This window comes from Myodes glareolus, chromosome 13, assembly GCF_982192425.1.
Source record: "Myodes glareolus chromosome 13, mMyoGla1.1, whole genome shotgun sequence".
Taxonomy (NCBI): Eukaryota; Metazoa; Chordata; class Mammalia; order Rodentia; family Cricetidae; genus Myodes; species Myodes glareolus.
This window is the reverse complement of record NC_142038.1, coordinates 8,180,945-8,200,927: the sequence shown is the minus strand read 5'-3', so window position 1 is coordinate 8,200,927 and position 19,983 is coordinate 8,180,945. Positions and strand designations below refer to the sequence as shown.

Sequence of the window (19,983 nt, the reverse complement as noted above, 5' to 3'; positions counted from 1 at the left end):
TCAGTTCCTGAGCTTCCAAAATCTATAGCACCATATTGTTTTTGGTTTGAAAGGAAAACAGAATTAAGAAGATTTGCTGAAAATTTTAAATGATATGGGTAATATGGTTAAATAAACTTTTCATCTTCTTTAATCACCCTTTTATTATTAAAACTATTTAAAGCTTTATTGCTGGTATCTTAGTAAATGTAACATTATTTTAAACCATGTAAAATTTTTTGTTACTTTATGTCTTTACAGACATTTTATGAACCATTTCATACTTAATGGCTTGTAAGCAATCTCAAGAGTTGGGGATTGTGTGAAAAGTTGTTCAGATTGACAGATAAAGTGAAAAGGTCTGTATTAATTTCCAAATAAAGAAATGCATGGCGTGGTATCTCACGATGATTATACTCTAAAGTACCAATTAGAACGCATCAGAAACTAGAGCAAGTTGACACTCTACAATAAAGCAAATAATTTCCAGTTGGAGGGGCAGAAAATGTTAATATGCAATGTTCAAGACTACAAGAATCTTTGTAAAAGGAAGTAGCTAATAAGGTTTAATGATGCATGTCAGGAAGCCACAGTATGTAGGGAAACACAGCTGGCTTCATTTTGTAAACTATTTGATATACACATCTTTCTCGTTCACGATTATCAGCTGTGCCAGTGCCACAGGGGACAGTTTAGACTTCAAATCAGGATATTCTTCTTGTTCTCTAAATTACACGTAAAATACATTAATATAATATGGCGCTATAGGCTAGTGCCCTGTCGAAAGCTTATCAGCTTAGGGAGAGGATTAAAGAAGCCTTCTGGAGGATATGCACAAACGATCCTGCCAGCCTGAAAAGGCTACTAAGCACCAGAGCCATTTAAAACAAATCATAAACAGACAGAACCACTGGGATGCAGTGAATTAATCACTTTCATAAAATGGTAATCATTTCTTACACTTTAGGTATTAAAATATAAATTGACCTAAAATATTACTGCTGGATTAATCCCATCTTTCTTTTTAGGGGTGCACAAGGAACCTCCCTCCAAAAGGCAAGTGTCTTGTTCCCAGAGTCTCAGTTATGAGGGACTGCAATGTGCAGGTGACAGCAATTAGCAGCAGATGACAGAAGCACTTTGAATTTGTACCAGATGGCAGCAAAGGGTCACTGGGAGCCAGCAACTCTTCCACAAGGAAACCCTTGTGTTAGGCAACCATCAAACTCAAAAGCTCTTAGAAACAAATTAATTATTCAACCACCAGAAGACAACTGTTAGGTCACAGCACCAATATCAAAATGCTGTTAAAGCACTTGGAGCGCACTTATTTTAAATGTAATTACACATATTAGCTGTTAAAAACAAGCATGCCACATAATGACAAAAAGGTTGCCCTAAACTAAAAGAGCTAAAATTCTAGTAATTAGTGAATTGTCTTATGGCAAAGTAGAGTCAACAGGTTCTAATTCTAGATGAATGCTGCTCATGGCTAAATCCCGGAACAGCCCAGTTCTAGGGAGAATCTCCTGAGACCTCAGCACCTTGGCTGAGAGCAAAGGTCAGAATAGCAACAAACACCAGTGCTCAGGATAAAGGAGACAGCAGTGCATACATTGCTCTTCAAGGTTTGGAAGATCTAGGAGACCCTCAAATCTTAGAGGCCATCAGCAAAGGCTTCCTGTCCAGAAGGAAAAAATGGTACTACTTTAAGTAGTTGGAAACACGAGAGAGAGGCAGCAAATAGGAAGCCCAAGGCTTTTCTACAGAGGCATGGTGGGCTAGGCCCACTACTGGTGTTCATCTGTTTATGTTCCATGGAGAAAAATGAAGGTAAAACTGCTTAAGTCAAACAAAAATCAAATGGATAATCAAATTCCTCTGACAACATTAACTCCATATAGATAACTAATAACTAATTCGTAAGCTTAACTTTTGGTTTACACTGCTTAACAAACAATAAAACTAATAATTTCTTTATCCTCTATGATCTTCAGAAATTTACAACCTAATAGCCCTTTCCAGTTTAGAACACTCCTTTGTACAATCTGTTAGTTAGCCTTCCTGACTTCATCCCATTTTATTCCTTGACCCCAAATCGGGCAGAGTGTTTTAACCAAGAGCACAGTTCCTAGCAACCCTTTCTCCTCCTCCTTCAGCTGATTCTCCCCTGGTTGGTACCTACCTGCTGAAGCTGACCAGTTAGGCCTCAATGTCCCAAATGTTCACAGCATCCCCAACAGTGCCACTAATAGGGTGCCAAGGGCTCAAACACGTTTTCATTACAGAAGCTGGGAAACTGAGGCTCACAGGAGATATTAGGGGCATTCTAAAATCAGGCATGAGATCACTATGGAATCAGCTACCTTCTTCCTTGTTTAAAACATGACCAGAGAGTGAGAGTGGTCAATATCTAAACACTGTCAGGTTTCTAACTATAACATCTTACCGGAAAAGCAATTTGGAAATAAAATGTGCTATCAAAGAGAAATTAAACACACACACACACACACACACACACGCACACATACATGCACTCAGGCATCTCCTGAGGACTAAAGTTACAGGAGCATAACACTACGCTTGGAGAACAAACCCTGCGCTTTGTGCACACTGGGCAAGAACTCCACCAACTCAGCCCAGAATTTTATTTTTATATAATAGCAAACATAAAATAAAAATTTAAAGATAATGACTAAATCAGAATAAAAAATTTCAAGTAGAAATAAATCAAAATTGTATGAAACTTTGATAAAATTACAATGAATATTGAAAGAGCTATACAATGTTAATTGATTAAAGACTTAATTATGAAATCAATTCTCTTCAAAGCTCTATGGTGATGAAATGCAATTATAACTAACCTGTTTACAGTCTCAGAATGTTTTAGCACAGAATACATTAATAGCCCAGTATATAAGGAGGCCTTAAGCATCATGCATCATCATGTTATGGCAATGACTCCCGATGGAGCTGTATTAAGCATGGACAGCAGCTGATGCACAATGGTATGGGCCTCTAACAAGCCTGGTCCCTGCTCACATTATATGTAAAAACAACACCAGGTGGTCAGAAAGCTTACTGAGCAGGTTATTTAAATAAAGGAGTGTCTTCAGAACCCGGGTCAGGAAGACTCCTGCAGTCATAAAAAGAAAAAAACTCACCTATTGATCATATTAAAACTAAGGCTGTGGCTCATCTCAGTGAAAAAAAGGCTACAAGCAATAGAGTAGGCGAAAATAATGACCTAAAAGCCCACACAGTGCTTGCCTTCGGATGAACAAAGAAATCCCACACAACTGTAGAAGATGACTGTTGGGGAATATTATTTTAAGGTGTGTTACTTTTGTTTATGCTATGGAAAATTTGTTTAATGATGTAAAGATGTATTACTTTTGTTTATGCTGCATTTGTTTAACTTGGTGAAGCTGTGATTCCTTGCCTTTCTAAACCATCTGATAGTCCTAATAAAGAGCAGAATGGCCAATAGGGAGGCAAGAGCAAGGATAGGCGGGGCTGACAGGTAGAGAGTATAAATAGAAGGAGGAAACAAGGATGGGGAAGAACAAAGAGAGAACAAGGGGAGGGAGATGTCAAGGGCCAGTCACCCAGCCACCCATGGAGTAAGAATGAAAGTTAAGATATACAGAAGAAAAGGAAAAAGCCCAGAGACAAAAAGTAGTTAAGATAATTTAAGAAAAGTGGGCAAGAAACAAGTCAAGGTAAGGCCAGGCGTTCCGATGTAAGAATAAGCCTGTGTGCAATTTATTTGGGAGCTGGGTGGTGGAGCTAAACACTGAACTACACAAGACTCAGAGAAGTGGGCAAAATACGGTCCAGATATTCCTTAGGCCAGGAAGCTCACACATCGGGTGCGTTCATGTCATAGGCTTATAATAACATAAATACAACACACATATCACAAAACAAAAGAATGCATATTTAACTCAATCTTTAAAACCTTAAAAATAAGCCAAAATAACTAGTATTTTAGACAAAAGAATGGTAGTCACCTTGGGAAAAGATAGCAGACTGATTCTCTAAAGCCCTACATCTGATGTTTATTTTAAGTGTATGTAAAATATTTTTGCACATCTGTGTTAAATCAGTAAAAAAACAAAAAAAATTAAACCAAGATATATTGCTTTTTCTTACTAGCAAAATTCAAGTGTCAGCCAGAAGTTTCCTAGTGTAGCTTATATGCATCATAACAGCACAAGAGTGTTGGTCACATGATGTGTAGTGAAAGCTTAGAGGATACTAAACAATGGCAAACCTAGATTTAGTGTCCTCACAGCTGCAAAGTAAAGCATAGTTCTGAAATGAGAAAGTATAAAGCTAACAATATTTTATGAAATACCAGGTTATGTTAGATACTTTCACAGAATCTGATGCTTTACACAGAACAGCTCCATGTTGTTCTATGACAACAAACGACATTGTCAATTATCACACGGCCCAAGCTGCAGATGGTATCATGGTGGAGATGATAGGGTTTCCTGACATGATTATCCTTGGCCCAGCATGACCTCCACAGAAAGTACCTATTTCAAGATTTCAGCAGCCTCAGCCCCCTACCCTCAGTAAGGAAATTCAGAATAATTTCTAATGGTTCTGGAATTCTCTATCTTAAGCCAAAGCTTGGGGAGTTTAAGTCAGTAGATACTATTTTCTAAGACAGACTTAGATGTTTAGTTTAGATATTTCCCTAAATTCCAAGCAAACTCATTAAAATTAGCAATTTTTATCAACACAGACCTTTGTGACTGCTTCTTAAGCCTACATCTAAGTTCCAGAAGGTGGTGAGGGGAATCCTGTGGCATGTAATAAGAAGGCCGTCTTTAATGATCATGTGACAACCACTCTTGGTCTACAGTCCTACCACAGGCATGTGACTCAGCTTTACCATTTCCTCACAGCCACAGTGCCATATATGTTGGGGTTTTCCTCTCCAGTCTGCTCCTTCCTGGGGAGCAGAAGCTTATGGCACTCTTGCTTGCATGGTTCTTGGAGCGTGTGAGGTCTTCACTGGGCTTAGACAGCCAACTAAGGTTGGCTTGAAAGAATTGGGGCACTCTCACGGGAATGCCCACCATGCAGAGACATGGGCAGACACTGCTACTATATGGTTTACATAGGAGCCCTGCAAAAGGAAAGAGCCTACATCCATCCTCAGGACCTGTCTCTCTAATTAGCTCCCCTACTTATAGGTTATAAGCATATAGGTTAGATTAGCATATAAATCAAATTATACAAATAGCACAAATAACACAGATAATGAAAATTAATGTTCAAGAAATATTGTTTTGTTTTGATTTTAGATAGGGTCTAAATATGCAGCCCATAGAGATCTGCTTGCCTCAGTTTCCAGAAAGGTAGGATTAAAGACCACCATGCCTGGCCTCACTTGCTTGTTTTAGTAAACAAGGTAATAAATCACATCTAGATTGTTATCTGTTATCCAGGAATGTTTCTCAGAAGAGCTTGGACTACTGTTAAAGAGAGCCAGGAGACAAGTCCAGCCTTCTTTCAGCATCACTACCTGGTGATGCCTGCCCTGTGCAGGCTTTGTGCTCAGCCCGCTGGGAGGAAGGGGCAAATCCCATGATCTGCTTCCACCCAAACAAGAGGAAAATGCAACATCTGAGGCCAAGACTAAACTGAGTAGTCATTTTTCTTTATATTGTTTGGAATTAAAAGCATATTAAATTGATCCATTATGAAGATTCTATTCTCTACATTGTGTGATTCAGACCATGTCTATATCTTAAGGCTATGAAACAATTTTTGTAATTGTAATAACAAAACAAATTATTGACTTTAAGTTAAGAAAATTGTTCCTTGAATGACTAAATATTCAACCAAAACAAAACAAATCTCTCTCTAAATTGTGTCATATACAACTTGTTCATTCTCACAGGTTAATGAACTCTCTGGAGCTATGCTATGTTTGTGTTTTTCTTTATTGGGATGAGGGAAATGTGCCCATAGTGCAGTTCAGCAACTTTATGACTATGTGAGTCATCAACATTACTGAAATGCAAAAAATATACTTCATTTCAGCATCAGTGGCAAAGTTAGCAGGAATCTGGTTATGTGGCTTAAACACTAAGTTTGAGTTTTAGGCCTAGACCCTTAAGTCTGTCCATTAATACTAAGGTTACTTAAGTCAGAACACAGTTTAAAAGAATGTGCATATTTGATGCCATCATAAGTCACTCCTCAGACTATTTACAGTGTAAGCTGTCATTCTATTTACAACGTGCAAAATACAGGAAAAGAGGCAGGAGACAAGAACACTCTTTGGATTAGCCTCTCACTAAAGGCAACGTTGCTTCTAGTTCTCTACCAAGAAAAATACAACAGTTACCTGCTAAATGAGAGGTTAGGTGACACACTTGCTAGTAGTTCCTTCTCCTAGGTGACAACTTGACAGTAGCTTGGTGGTGGTGGTGGAAGATGGAAACCCACACTGAGAGCTTTGAGTAACAAAATCTGAGCATGGTTGTCTATGGGAAGATGGATGCTATCCTATGGTGTGCCAGCCATTTGCATATATATTCCTTTAAAAAACAAATACTATTATATATTCACCATTAGCCTTTTAAACATACCTTTCATTGATTTATGCAATGAAACCATTATACAATGGTTAGCAAAGGAAAGAAAATAAGCAAGATGAACTGGTAGAAGATGGAAGAACTCAAATGTACAGAGATATAGGCTAGTGATAGTAAAGGGACTACATACATAAGAACATTACAGATATTAGCAGTTTCCCAGTGTAGGGGAAGAAAATTACTGTACAGAGAAAAAAACCTAAACAAACCCTGTAGACCTGCACTAGATCTGGAAGTATGTCTGAATCCACTAGATTCAGTATACATAAGAAATAGAATTAAATACATGTATGCACACCCATCTACTAACTTAACCATCCATTAACTCATCTGCACATCCATCTACATACCTGACCCCTCCTTCTGTCTGCTGTAAGGGCCTGACACACCATATCTCAATAGCAATGACCATGCCCCACTCCCACAACTTAATTTCTAAACGCCATTCTTTGATGAAAGGAATGTAGGGTGATCACAGAGCTAGGAAAGATGATACAAGAGGAGCCAGACACACCTTTAGAGGAAGAACAAAGCATACTCAGGGTGGTGCTCTTACAGTGCACCTGCTCCAAAGGTTCCCACAGGCCAAAGGAAAGAGAAAATAAGGAGCAATCTAACAAAGTAATAGGATTACATAATTCCTCAAACAAGAGCAAACCACAGGCAGTGCCTGGCACTCAACAGCAAGTGCTCATTGTCTATGTACCCTATACCAGTCTTTCTACTACCAGAGTGCTTCTACAAGCATGCATGACATTTCTAGTTTTATAAAAGATGTGGTCACCATCTCTGCAACTACTATTAACATGTTCGCAAGAGCCATTTTTCTTTAACTTTGTTCAGCTGTCCAGCATCTATCAGCTGTGTGATGAGCATGGGATATAAGAATACACATGGCACCGTTCTGCTTCCATAACATTTAAAACCTTATGGAAGGCAGGGATAAATAACTAAATAATTGTCCCAGGCTGATTAACCTTCAACCAGCATTTACTGAGCAGCTAGCTTGTGCAGAGTGCCAGAAACACCAGGATGACTGGATAACCCAAGCCAAGAAACTGGTAGAGGTGGCAGAATAATTGCACATCTACACAAGTTTGTGGCTAAATGGCTCTCAAGCTTAGACAAACAAAGGCCCTCCAAGAAAGGCAGTGAGAGTGAGGAGAGAGGGGGTGGATGGAGGGAAGAATGGCTACATAGCAAAGAGGCTACTGTTTGCTATCAGAGCAATGATAAGCATGTGACCAGTTTCAGGAGGGAACAAACCTTATGTGAAAATATGTCAAGGGTTCTCTGCACAATGAGCTGAGGCTCCTGGACCCAGTGGAAAGGCTGTCTATTCCCTTAGAGCCTGACTAGGCAGGGTCAGACACCCCTGGACAGAGCCTGACTCCGTGCCACAGAAGCGGTCTTTCCCTAATCCCTAGAGTGAATGAGAGAGGCAACAGAAGGCAGGCAGAGTACTATATGCTCAACAGAACCCCACTCCACCCCAGTGGACTTTGGCAGGGAACCATGATAATCTGAGGGCCCTCCTTTTTAATTGACTGCTGGCTCCAAATTATCTCCAGAGAAGTCTGCTTCTGAACCTACAGCATGTGTGTGACCCATTGATTACAGGTGATGGCTATTGGAAGACATCCATTTACATAATAATGGGCAGTAGGGGACAGGGTAGGGCGGGCACAGAAACTGGTTCAGGTCAGCATCAGTTGCTCACAGACATCTTCTGGCCTGAGAGAGGTGGCATCATGCATTTCTCTGAGAACGCGAGTAATGGAGAGGGCTCACCTCTACTCTTCCTCTCTAACAACAGGTCCCCTTTCCTGCCCACTGCACCACACTCCACAATCAGGTCTGAGTATTGCCCTGCCTTACTTTCAGACCATGTCATCAGAAATGTATCAGAATAATCTGGGAGAAGAAAAAGTTACTTTCACCAGAAATATGAAAAATAAGTATTATCACAAGCTTCTAACAGTTTTCAGGGCCTCGAGGTAACGAATCAAGGAGTAAAATAAGTGAATATAATAATGAAATTGCCTACCTGCTTAAAGTAAAATTCTCTGCTACAAATTTAAATTAAAGATAGTTTTTTTCTTAGGCAGGAGGAAACAATACCAAATATATTCTTACTTAAAACAGACATACATACAGCAAGCAATTCTTATTCAGAATGTTATGTAGAAGTAAGCTTAAATGTTATATTTACTTAAATATAACATATTCCTATGCAGGGAATTCACTTTATAGTCAGATTCATATTTAAAGGAATCCAGAGACAATGGCATTTGTACTTCAGATGTTTCTATGTGCTTGAAGAACAGGTCTCAGCTACCATCAGGATTGCTTTTTCCCTGTTTTCTTGAAGTTGTAAGTGTATGCTCACAATGCAAGTAATGCTGTGTGTGATGTTGCAGTGCGCAGGGCACATTCTGGTAACCTGGGTGCCAGTACAGTCCAAGCACAGGTGTTTCGTCTTGCCTACTAGAGGGCTTCATGGTTGGCTTGATGATGGTTCACATTTCCTGGTGAGGCTTGGAAACACTATGGTTTATTAATATCAGTAAACAGTTGTAAAGAAGGCATTCAGGTCTCTATCCATCAGACCAGCTGCAACACTAGGTTCTCCCCATACGGCTCTTGGTGAAGTAGAACAGCACACATTAAATTGGAGAATTTACTACTCAGGAAAGCAGTTGTTAGAAAAACAAAGGGGTCCTATGATGGCATGCAACTGCAGAAAAACAAAAGCAAGCTATTCTAATGTAATGCTTTACTATAAATCAAGGGGACTCTTAAAATATTAATAAATGGTCCTTTTTAAAATAAAAAATCCATTTTCCAAAACTGCCTTGGTATTTCAACTGGGAACATAACCGCAGCTGACTCTATTTTGTTCTATTGTCTGAAAATGCCTTCGCAACAATCCAGATAACGAGAGGCAGCTCCAATTCCCGTAATGGCACATGTCACCTGTCTCTCTGTCAATGGGACATCTGAAAGCATCTTTTTATTAGAAACACAAATCAATATGCCCAAGGGATTACAATAACTGCTTGAAGCAATTTGTATTATCATTTCATCCTTGATGCTCTTGCTCTCAGCAACTTATTATTATGAACGGCATGAAAATGGCAACCTGTCACGATTGATTTTCTTTAACCTTCTCTAAGAATTTTTCCCTCTTAAATGTAATCAAGTATCATCTTATTAAATACATCTAAGGCTAGGCTTATAAAGTAGTCCATTACTCAAGTTGTAGTCCTTGTAATTTAAACTTTCACCAAATTTCATTGTGAAGTTGCTTAGTAATAAAAACTTTTTATTTGTTCCAAGTTTTATGACTTCCAAATATGAGTAGAGTCACTCACTGGACTGAGCCCTATGATTAGGGCAAGTTTTCCTCCACCTAGAAAAGGTAGATCTATCTCTGACTGGATGATAATGCTGTGTTCTTGAACTCCAGTGACCCCTGAAATAAGTGTAGAGCTCTGTTTCCCAGTTCTGAGAGTAAGAAGGAATCGAAAGGATACATCAGGCTTCTAGTAGTCAGAGTTGCTCTACTTACAGATGTCCTGACTGACACAGGACCTTTCTGGAACAGACACCAGAGCAGAGGTAACCTCTAGTGTGCACCAGCACCACAGGAAGCTGAACCCCTTTGTTTCTGATTCAGGAAGTCTCACCCACGAGTTTGTATTTCCAGGTCCTACATGGGGATAGGGTTGGTGCAAGAAGACAGCCATGTTGCTGGCACTACCAACTGAGGGGCTGCACTTGACAGCCCAGTAAAGCAGAAGCAATGACAGACATCCCATACCACAGAAGATGGATGTCAGGTCAGAAGCTAGGCACATTTTATCTATATTTTAACATCAAGAATGTTGTAAAAGGAGCAACGGGCTGCGTTCCTGCCGGGATCCCGGCTGCCCGGCCAGTTTTACACCCGAAATAATTACATGGAAACTGTATTCATTTAAACACTGCCTGGCCCATTATCTGTAGCCTCTTATTGGCTAATTCTTACATATTGATTCAACCCATTTCTAATAATCTGTGTACCACCACGAGACGGTGGTTTACCGGGAAAGATCCTAACCTGCGTCCATCTCAGGTCAGGGAATAATGGCATCTGCCTCATTGCCTTCTTTCCAGCATTCTGTTCTGTCTACTCCACCCACCTATGTTCTGACTTATCAGGCCAAGCAGCTTCTTTATTAATTAATCAATGAAAGCAACAGAAATACAGAAGACCCACCTATATCACAAGAAAATGCACAAAGGCTAAAATGCCAGCTATCTATAGTCCCAGAGGGGAAATAAAGGAACTGGGGTGCCTCAGCTCCCGCCTGTACTTCATAGTAGTGAGGTTACTTTCCTTATTTGCATATGTCACACTAGGCTGCAGGGCTGGCTTTTTATTTTTAAACTACTAGAAAGAAAACAAAAAGTAAGGTGATGAAATATAAAAGGGAAATTGGCCAAAGACATTGGAGTTATTAACTGGGGCAAATAGCAAGTTTAAAAATAGATTTATGAAGTTATCAAGGAAACTGGGTGAAAATTCAATGTCTACCTGCTAGGCTGTGTAGATATACCAGCCTAAATGGGAAAGTTGACATTCTGACTTGAATCCAAGGAGAAAGAGGGCTGGTGGGAGCTGGTACCCTTCTTGGCACGGAAGAGATCTATTGGAATAGCATCACCAAGAACAGAGAGCCTGGCAGGCTAACATGACTCTGGGGATTGATAGTGGGAGGTCTGAGTACAAGACAGTTCTTAGGAAGGTCACAAGTTGATGACCTTTGTGGGTACAGTGGGTGTGCACTGGAGGGTAGGCATTATGTCTCGGCTAGAGCCACAGGCATGCATTAAATTTCTGCTAGACCCACAGAGCACATTAGGAACTGTCGTTTGTGACAATGATTATAAGTTCATTGTCAATTTCACAGAATCTAGAAGAGATGGGCCTTTGAGTATGCCTGTGAGGATTATCCTGCTTGACCTGAGTACAAAACACTTGCACACTATGGTATTACCACTCAATGGTGGGGACCCTGAACTGTGTGAGCAAAGAAAGGGATCTAAGAAGCAGCTCTCTCTGCATTTTGACTGTGGAAGTAACATAATCACCCTCAAGCTCCCAACACCAGCACTTCTTGATCATGATGAACTGTACACTCCATAACTGGGAGCCAAAACAAATCCTTTCTACCTGAAGTTGATTTTGTCATGGTGTTTTTTCACAGCCACTGAAAATCAGCTAAGCTAGACGATAATATTCCTCACAAAGTCTAAGTCAAAGAGAAACCTGCTAGGGAGCCACACTCATGGCAGCAGACAAAGTCAAATAATGGTGCAGGTATCAGTGAAGTACCAAGGATGAACAGGGGTGACGTAACACAGAGAGGTAACAAATGTGGGAGACCTCATCTGTTAGTCAACAAGCAGCAGAACTGTTAAGATGACACTGGAAACGCCTCTAAGTCATTAAAGGGAGCCAGATTTGAAGGCTTCCTTGGATAGCAAAACTGAAGATATGAAAATTCATGTAATGGTAGTCCTATGCCCTTGTTCGTCAGCAACAATTGCTTGAAAATACATTTATTTTATGAGATGAAGAGGCAAGATGGCTTCTCAAAACATTCACAGGTTAGTATCCGGGACACTGTGATACCTCCACTCCACAATTCCTTTCCCTGGCTGTATTCTGTCTCATTACCAAGTGTAGTCTTACTTTCTGCTGTGGGATGTCCATCTGTATATGTGTTGCTTTTATTGGTTAATGAATAAAGTTGTTTTGGCCTATGACAGGGCAGAATACAGTCAGGCTGGAAGGGATATAAAGAGAGAATAGGCAGAGTCACAGAGATGCCATGTAGCTGCCAAAAGAGACAGATGCCAGAACCTTACCAGTAAGCCACAGCCTCGTAATGATACACAAATTAATAGAAATGGGTTAATTTAAGATATGAGTTAGTTAATAGAAGCCTGAGCTAATAGGCTGAACAGTGTTGTAATTAATATAGTTTCTGTGTGTCTGGGTGGCCAGAAAACGAAAGAGCAGTCTCCACTTACAACTTCCATTGGCAGATATGCCTGTGGATGACCATTTGCAGTGTTCTTTCCTCTTTTAGAGGACTTATAATCTCCAGCTACATGAGGATTCTGGGCCACTGTCGGCATAGTTACCTGCACCTATCACTTGCTGGTCTTCCTCTAGGGCAGCAGTCCTCTTCTGATAGCTCCTCCTATCAATCTGGAGGCCTGGACAAACCGGTATCCACCTGTTAGTGTCCTGAGCTGAGGTTCTTATATATGGGATTATAAATCTTTGTTTATCTCTACTTTAGTACTGTCATGTAATTCTAAGAGCTATATCCTTCGAACTGCTCACCAGTGTCAAAGCTGAGTGGCTAGGCTTCAATCCCTGCTCCTGTGGGGAAGTTTGCTGAGACCTGTCCAAGTTTCCTGTCAACTCGGCTATTGCACCAGCTGTTAGGACTCACTACCATCAGGTCAAGATTGATTTTCCTTAGCACTTTAACCTCAGGAGCCCCAAAAGTCCCACAAGTTGGCACAGTTTTCTCATATGCACAACATAATGAAAGCAGGATGTCAGCCAATCAGGAAGAGAGTGGTCACGAAACACTGTGTGGTTTTCTTCTATATGCTCAACCTCACATGAACCCTCTACATCCAGGGAACCTTGGATGCCTGTACGAGGCTTGATCTTTCAGGAGATGAGTATTCTCCTTCCTGATCAATGCCCTTTATACCCTTCTCTGAGAGCAGTGCCAGGACCTGTGATACTAAGTCTTCTTACCAGAAAAAAAAAATCAAATCAATAAAAGCTTCCTCTTATAGTACAACCTTTTTCCCCTTAATATCTTCTCCCTTTCTCACTCCCTCTATTCCCTCCCCTCTCCTTCTCTCCCCTTCTTCTTCCTCCTTCCTCTTCCTCAAAGTCTTTTATTAACATGACTTCTCCTTGGTTTGGCATCCTGATCATAAAACATGTTAGCCTCCCTTCTTTTAACCCCGAGCCCAGACCCACAGCATGACAACCACATCCTGCAGTCTCCCCTTAAGCTTCCCTAACCCTGAGAACCCTTACCTGAATCTGGAAAATCTACTGCAACTACTGAATTTACTGAATTGGACCAATATTTTTCAGACTTCTAAGTCCATCCCCCCTTTTTAATCTCAGTGAATCCTGCAATCTTCACCAATGCTTATTGCTAAGTCCCACTGAATAAAATGTTCTCTTCAGTCAATTTTCTTTTTCCTTCATTATTTCCTTCTTCTGTTAAACTTTTGAAACAAATATTCTTTGAGACTCCAGGTTTTTGCTTTGTTTTGTTTTGTTTTTCACCAGTCGCAGGACTCCAAGAAAATATCATCCACAAACAAATGTAAGTGTACTAAGACTACTCAATAGATATCCTCTCCCACTGGATTATGGGACAGGACTGTACTCTCCTGATACCTTGAACTCACAAAAGACCATTGAATTGCTTTGGCCAAAGAAATTAGTCCTATGTCATTCATTGGTAAAAGTCATTAAGAGACAGTAAATGAGATGCCAGTCTTTATCCCTGAGGCACCATGACGAGGGAGCCAGATGGAGTTAGACACAAAATTTGTGTGGGACTACTACAGAGGTCACCATGGTTTGTATAGTAAATCATCTGGCATGAGTTAGCTCATCTTGACTGGTAGGCACTTACTCATTTATTCAGAATTATGCATATTTCAAACAACAACTATTCTGCTAGAAATGGGCTCCACAGCTAAATCTTGGCTAATCGCTCTTTTATTAAAGGTCCTATGCTTAGGATCACTGTCAGAAATCAGAGTTCAAGATACATTTGTTTGCTGGATGAAACCCAGTAAAATAGGTAAATAACCTGATTTTCCTCTGCAATGTTTAGTTTAACTTGCACCAATCTATGAAATATAAAAGCTACAAAACACTGGAATACAGTGATATGGGATGCCCCTCTGTATGCTATGAATATGTTTTATTACCATTGGTTAATAAATAAGCTGCTTTGGCTTACGGTGGGGCAGAAAAAATCTAAACTGAATGCAGGAAGGAGGCGGGGTCAGGTAGATGCCATGTAGCAGCCCAAGAAGAAAGATGTGTGCTAACAAACCACAGGTCTTGTGGTAAAATAAAAAATAATAGAAGTTAATTTAAGATGTAAGAGTTAATAAGAAACCTAAGCTAACAGGCTGCAAAGTATATAATAAATATTAAGCTTCAAAGTGGTTATTTTATATGTAGCTTCAGGAACAGGTGGGTGGAGAAAGCCCAGTCCAGGGGGACCAGCGGGATGGGGACCATTTGCAGCAATAACGAAGCTTTCAGAAAATGTCATGCACACAGCAAACACTCGTTTCTGTCTTCTGTTCTGGAATTACAGTCAAATGTCACATCTTCTTTTTCATTTAACATACATCAAACCCAGTAATTTCCCTGAAGAAATCCTAGCTGTTTTGTGCACTGTAGCCTGGCTCAAGTCCTTTCTGGAATTTTACTCTTATAAAACTAGTACTGAGCACTTGGAAAGACTTCACTGCATAGAGAAACACATCTAATTTATTTACAAATAGGTATTTGAATATCAAGCCTGAGAAATACCCCCAGAGAAGCCTCACTGTCTGCAGGCTCAGTTGCAGAGAGAAAGCCCTCCTGAGCACTCAGGGTTCCCCAGCAGTCATCCCCACTGGCACGTGACCTTCTTTAGGGACCACTGTGTGGATATGCAAACTCAGACATGAAGGTGCAGATGTCAGTGAAATAGCAGAGGTGGAAGTAGGTGGCACAGAAGGGACAAACTTGGGGGGGGGAAACATAAAATCATTTATAAAATGATTTTAGGATTAGATTTTAGAAAATCTTATAAGTGTTAAGATAAATGATTTTTTAAAAGATTCTAAAAACTCTCCACAGCGTCCTAGGTGCTCTGCAGACCGCAACTGTCACTGCCATGAGTGTAGCTTAAAGGGGAGGGACCTGAGCACCAAAGAAGGCCCAGGGTGGGCCTGGCTGAAGAGACATTCAGAGCAGCCTGCAGAGGCTCTAATGGGCCTGAAACTCCAGTAATGTCCTAACACCAAGGAAACAAGATCTCAAAGGTGCTGCAGAGAAGGCTCACATCACTGATTGAAAACACTTGATGTTCTTTCATAGGACTTGGTTTGTTTCCCAGCATCCACATGATAGCTGAAAACCACCTTTAACTTCAGTTCTAGGTAAACAACTGTGCCAGAAGCGGGTATCAGATGCCCTGGGACTGGAGTTACAGATGATTGTAGGAGTTGGGAATTGAACTGGGCGCTCTCTTTAGTTCCACATATGATGTCTACATATGAATCAGCAAGTATTTTTAAATTGGAAATGAGGACTGAGACTAAAAATATTTCATGTCACAGAAGAGCACTAGGAAATGGAACATGGCTGAGTGTGGTGATGCACACCTTTAACCCAGCACTCTAGAAGGGCAGCTGATTCCTATGGGTTCAAGGCCAGTCTGGTCTACATAGCAAGTTCCAGGCCAGCCAAAGCTACACAGCGAGACCCTATTAACAACAACAACAATAATAGCAATGCAGTATCTACTGAGCATTCGTTAGGAATCAAGTTCTTTATTAAAAGCAATACGTGCAGGGGATAAATCCCAACCACATGTGGGCACCATCTCTATTTTACAAATGTGAAAATTAAGATGCAGAATTAAACCATTTGCTAAAAGTTTCGAATCTGGTCCATGGCAAAACCGAGATTCTTCCTCAGTTGACAAACTTCAAGTGACAGAACCCTTAACCATGACCATAACTTATCTGAACCACAAGGAGCCCATGAAATATGTAGAGAATAAAGTTGATATATTGACAATAAAAAACAATAGAATGTAAGTTCAACTGAAGAATAAGGTGGAATTTAAAACTTTGGTTAAAAGGTAGCTTTTAAGATGTTAAACTTACTGTTTAAAATTAAATTTCTTCCCAACATCCCCATACACTCAAAAGTGAAAACACAAAAAAGCTCTTGAAGTTGCATATGCTTTGGAGTACTCTACCTGTTCTTGTGAGGAAACAGAACAGTTTTGAAAACGTGTATAAATATGAGCATCATTCTATAACTAGCTTACTGAATTGAAATACTAAATAAATTTAACACAACTTTAGTTCTATTGGTGAAATAGTCTAAGGTATATTTGATAGTCAGAATAAAGTTGCTAATAAACCTAAAGGGAACAGTAGTATATACATACACATACACGTGCATACACACAATATCATTGAATTTTAACCTGCTGAAACTAACACTGAACATTTGGCAAATTCTATCATATATACAAACTTTCATTATTCATGTATCTATCAGGTTACTACTGTCTCTTTCCTCCTTTCCTTTCTTCTTTCCTATCTATCTATCTATCTATCTATCTATCTATCTATCTATCTATCTATCTATCTACTATCTATCTATCATCTTTAGAGTCACGCACAAACACTTGAAGACTCATAACTGATCAGTATTGCTGGGGGAGATTCTCTGGCAGGCCCCACTCACATCAGCATGCATGGGGTAAATCTGCTGTAGTCGAGATGGGCCATGCACTGGGGCTAATAATGTCTTCCTGTTTTGTTTGTTTTGATTGGTTTTGAGACAGGGTCTTCGTTATAAAAGCCACTATGCAGCCCAGGATGGCCTTAAACTTTAAACTTAGGATCTCCCACCTGCCTCAACTTCCTAAATAGTGTACCTGAAGACATAAGGCACTACACTTGGCTCGTTTCCAATTTTTTGAAGGACTATTTTAAAAATAGTTCTGAACTGAATAAATGGATCATATCATACCAGACATGTACATATATTTTTAAGGGTGCATTTCATTTCTACTGCTTAGGAGAAAATTTTCTAGCAAAAAACAACTCTCACTATTACAAACCTACAGAATAAGGCAAGAATAAGTGAGAATTGTTAGTTTTATTTAAATACATATGTTATATATATTTCAAATAAACATAAACTGAACAGTAAGAAGGAGTTTCTCATTCAACTGTACTATCGAACACACTGGGTTCACTGAGAACAATGAATCAGCCACACAGTAAATATTAGAATTCACACTGATTTTGGTCGTGATTTAACTTATATATTGATTGCAGAAGTGATAATTTTAGGAGTGTGACCAGGAATCTTTAGGTTTTCAATATGCTTCTGAAATGAAAGAAACAACCCAGATTATAACAACTAATATTATCAAGAGAAATAATATAAAAGATTAATAGAGTATTTTAAAAATAAACCATCAAGATAAAGAACACAAACTACAAAATAAACTTGAAATGAGAAACCAAGAATTAACTGTCCGATATAAGGCATATAAAACTAGGATGAGGCAGAGGACGTTTGATGAGAATGTACACAAACACAGGGACTCATTTACAACCACCAGAAATTGAGTCTAATTTTCATATTAAATATTAAGCTACATAAATGAGCTGTTCAGGACTACATAGACTTTCTTACTGAAAGGAAAAGCAAGTTGATGAAAGCAGGCACTCCTTAGTCTAGCCTACCTTATTTTTTGGATTGGATGTGTTCATTACACTTCGAGTCTCTTTTCCAGTATAAATGACAACACCTATCACAGTACCTGCAAAAACAGGAAAGTGGGCCTTATAGCAACACTTGAAAGCAGAGATAACACTTTCTAATGAACTGTCATGATGGACAATATACGATACCATTTGAGCTCACACACATTTATTCAACAGTCTATTTGATCTGGTTAGTTCAAGAAACTTAACCTTAACTTTTAAAAAGGATGTAGAAGTGAAATGACTTGTTAAACAATACAAATTTGCCTGTATATAACATTAAAAATGTATTAATGGTCTTTTCCCTGACAATGGAAGTGACATGGCTTTTCCTTACTGCCTACGGAAACAGTAAAAAGTTCAAGTTAAAATGGCATCAAAAGACCATATTATATTATTAACAGAAAAGCACACCGTTGGACCTCAAAACCAGGATGGGCTAAGAGACCTAGCTCCTCTGCTTGAGTACATTTCTGTGTGTGTCAGACCAAGAAGTGTCTCTGCTGCTGTTTCAGATGTTCATCATCAGACGACATTAGAGGACCAGGATGCTTCTCAGTGGAGCCCTGGGCGAGCATGTGCTTTAGAAGCACAAAATCAACTAGGCAAACAAACAAAAACACACCAGAAATATACTTTTAAAATATCTGATTTCAGATTTAGAAGCTACTCATTTCTTTAATGGATATCAATAAAAGTTTAGTTTTCTAAGTTAATAGGGAAAGAAGATGCAGTATTTTTCAAACTTAAGAAAATGGTAGTCTATGCTAAAATGCTGAGCGTATACATAGACTGCAAAATCTAAAAACCATGGATCTCTCCATCACATTTGTACCATTTATGTCCCAATTGCCTTTAAAATTTAAAACTCTTGATATTGAAAAAATAAAAGTAGAAAGACATCATATACACATGCATATATTATTGAAATTAACATCCAAACAAAATTAACTCTTAACAATTATATAAAAATTGTTTTGCTTCAGAGGCAGAGGAAGAAAGCTAGAAAGTTCAAGGCCAGTCTGGAATACACAGCAAGAACCTACCTCAAAAGAACAACACTCCCAACTTATATAAAACCTTAGATGCAGCATTAACATATGAAACTTAGCAAACTATAAGTTAGGACCCATGAGGTAAATACAAACTACTATTTGGCTCCATCATTTTGGCTCCATCTGAGCACTAAGAGCAACATGTGGTACATGATATAACTTAGGTTTCTGCTTCAGCAAGCCAGGAACAGCAGAGCCACATGGTCCTCAGCAGCAGTACACAGCACAGAAGCTACAGAGCTTGTAGTCCTGGCTGAGTATCACAGAGAAGCCAAGCTCTAGAAAGGAGCAACTGGTCGACAAGGGGCATGGAGCACACCCAGAAGCACAAGGGTTGTATCTGTATCATGATCCACTTACAGCCTACACAAGATTTACTGTATAGGATGTAGTGTATAGGATATTAATATTATATGAATACCATCAGAAACTTTCACATATAAAAGTTCATACCAAAGAATTGTTTCAATATTAAAAAAATAAAATTAAATGTTAAATATAAACTGATAAAGATTTTCTTCCTTTTTGCCAATTTTACTTCTTCAAAATGTAAACTTGCCATTATTGTTGAATAATCACAATTGCACAACAACGTAAATTAACATCAGCAGAACAAACAAGTGTCAAAGAAGCCTTCAGAATGATCCATCAAGCTTCACACCCCTGTCCTAAAAACCAAGGCAGATTCTGAACACTGTAGATTCTAG

General features: G+C 39.3%; 1 protein-coding gene across 7 annotated transcripts in view; it reads right to left on the bottom strand.

Moving 5' to 3' along the window:
* The window catches only part of Atp9b (ATPase phospholipid transporting 9B), a 218,779-nt gene that overhangs the window by 95,461 nt on the left and 103,335 nt on the right, over nucleotides 1–19,983 (bottom strand). For 6 of the 7 annotated variants that reach the window (XM_085676363.2, XM_085676368.2, XM_085676362.2 and 3 more), the window contains exon 11: nucleotides 18,201–18,277. The exons of the other annotated variant lie outside the window; for it this stretch is intronic. In XM_085676363.2, the coding sequence (XP_085532489.1) occupies nucleotides 18,201–18,277 (77 nt within the window). The remainder of the gene's footprint in view (nucleotides 1–18,200; nucleotides 18,278–19,983) is intronic. 7 annotated transcript variants of the gene reach the window in all.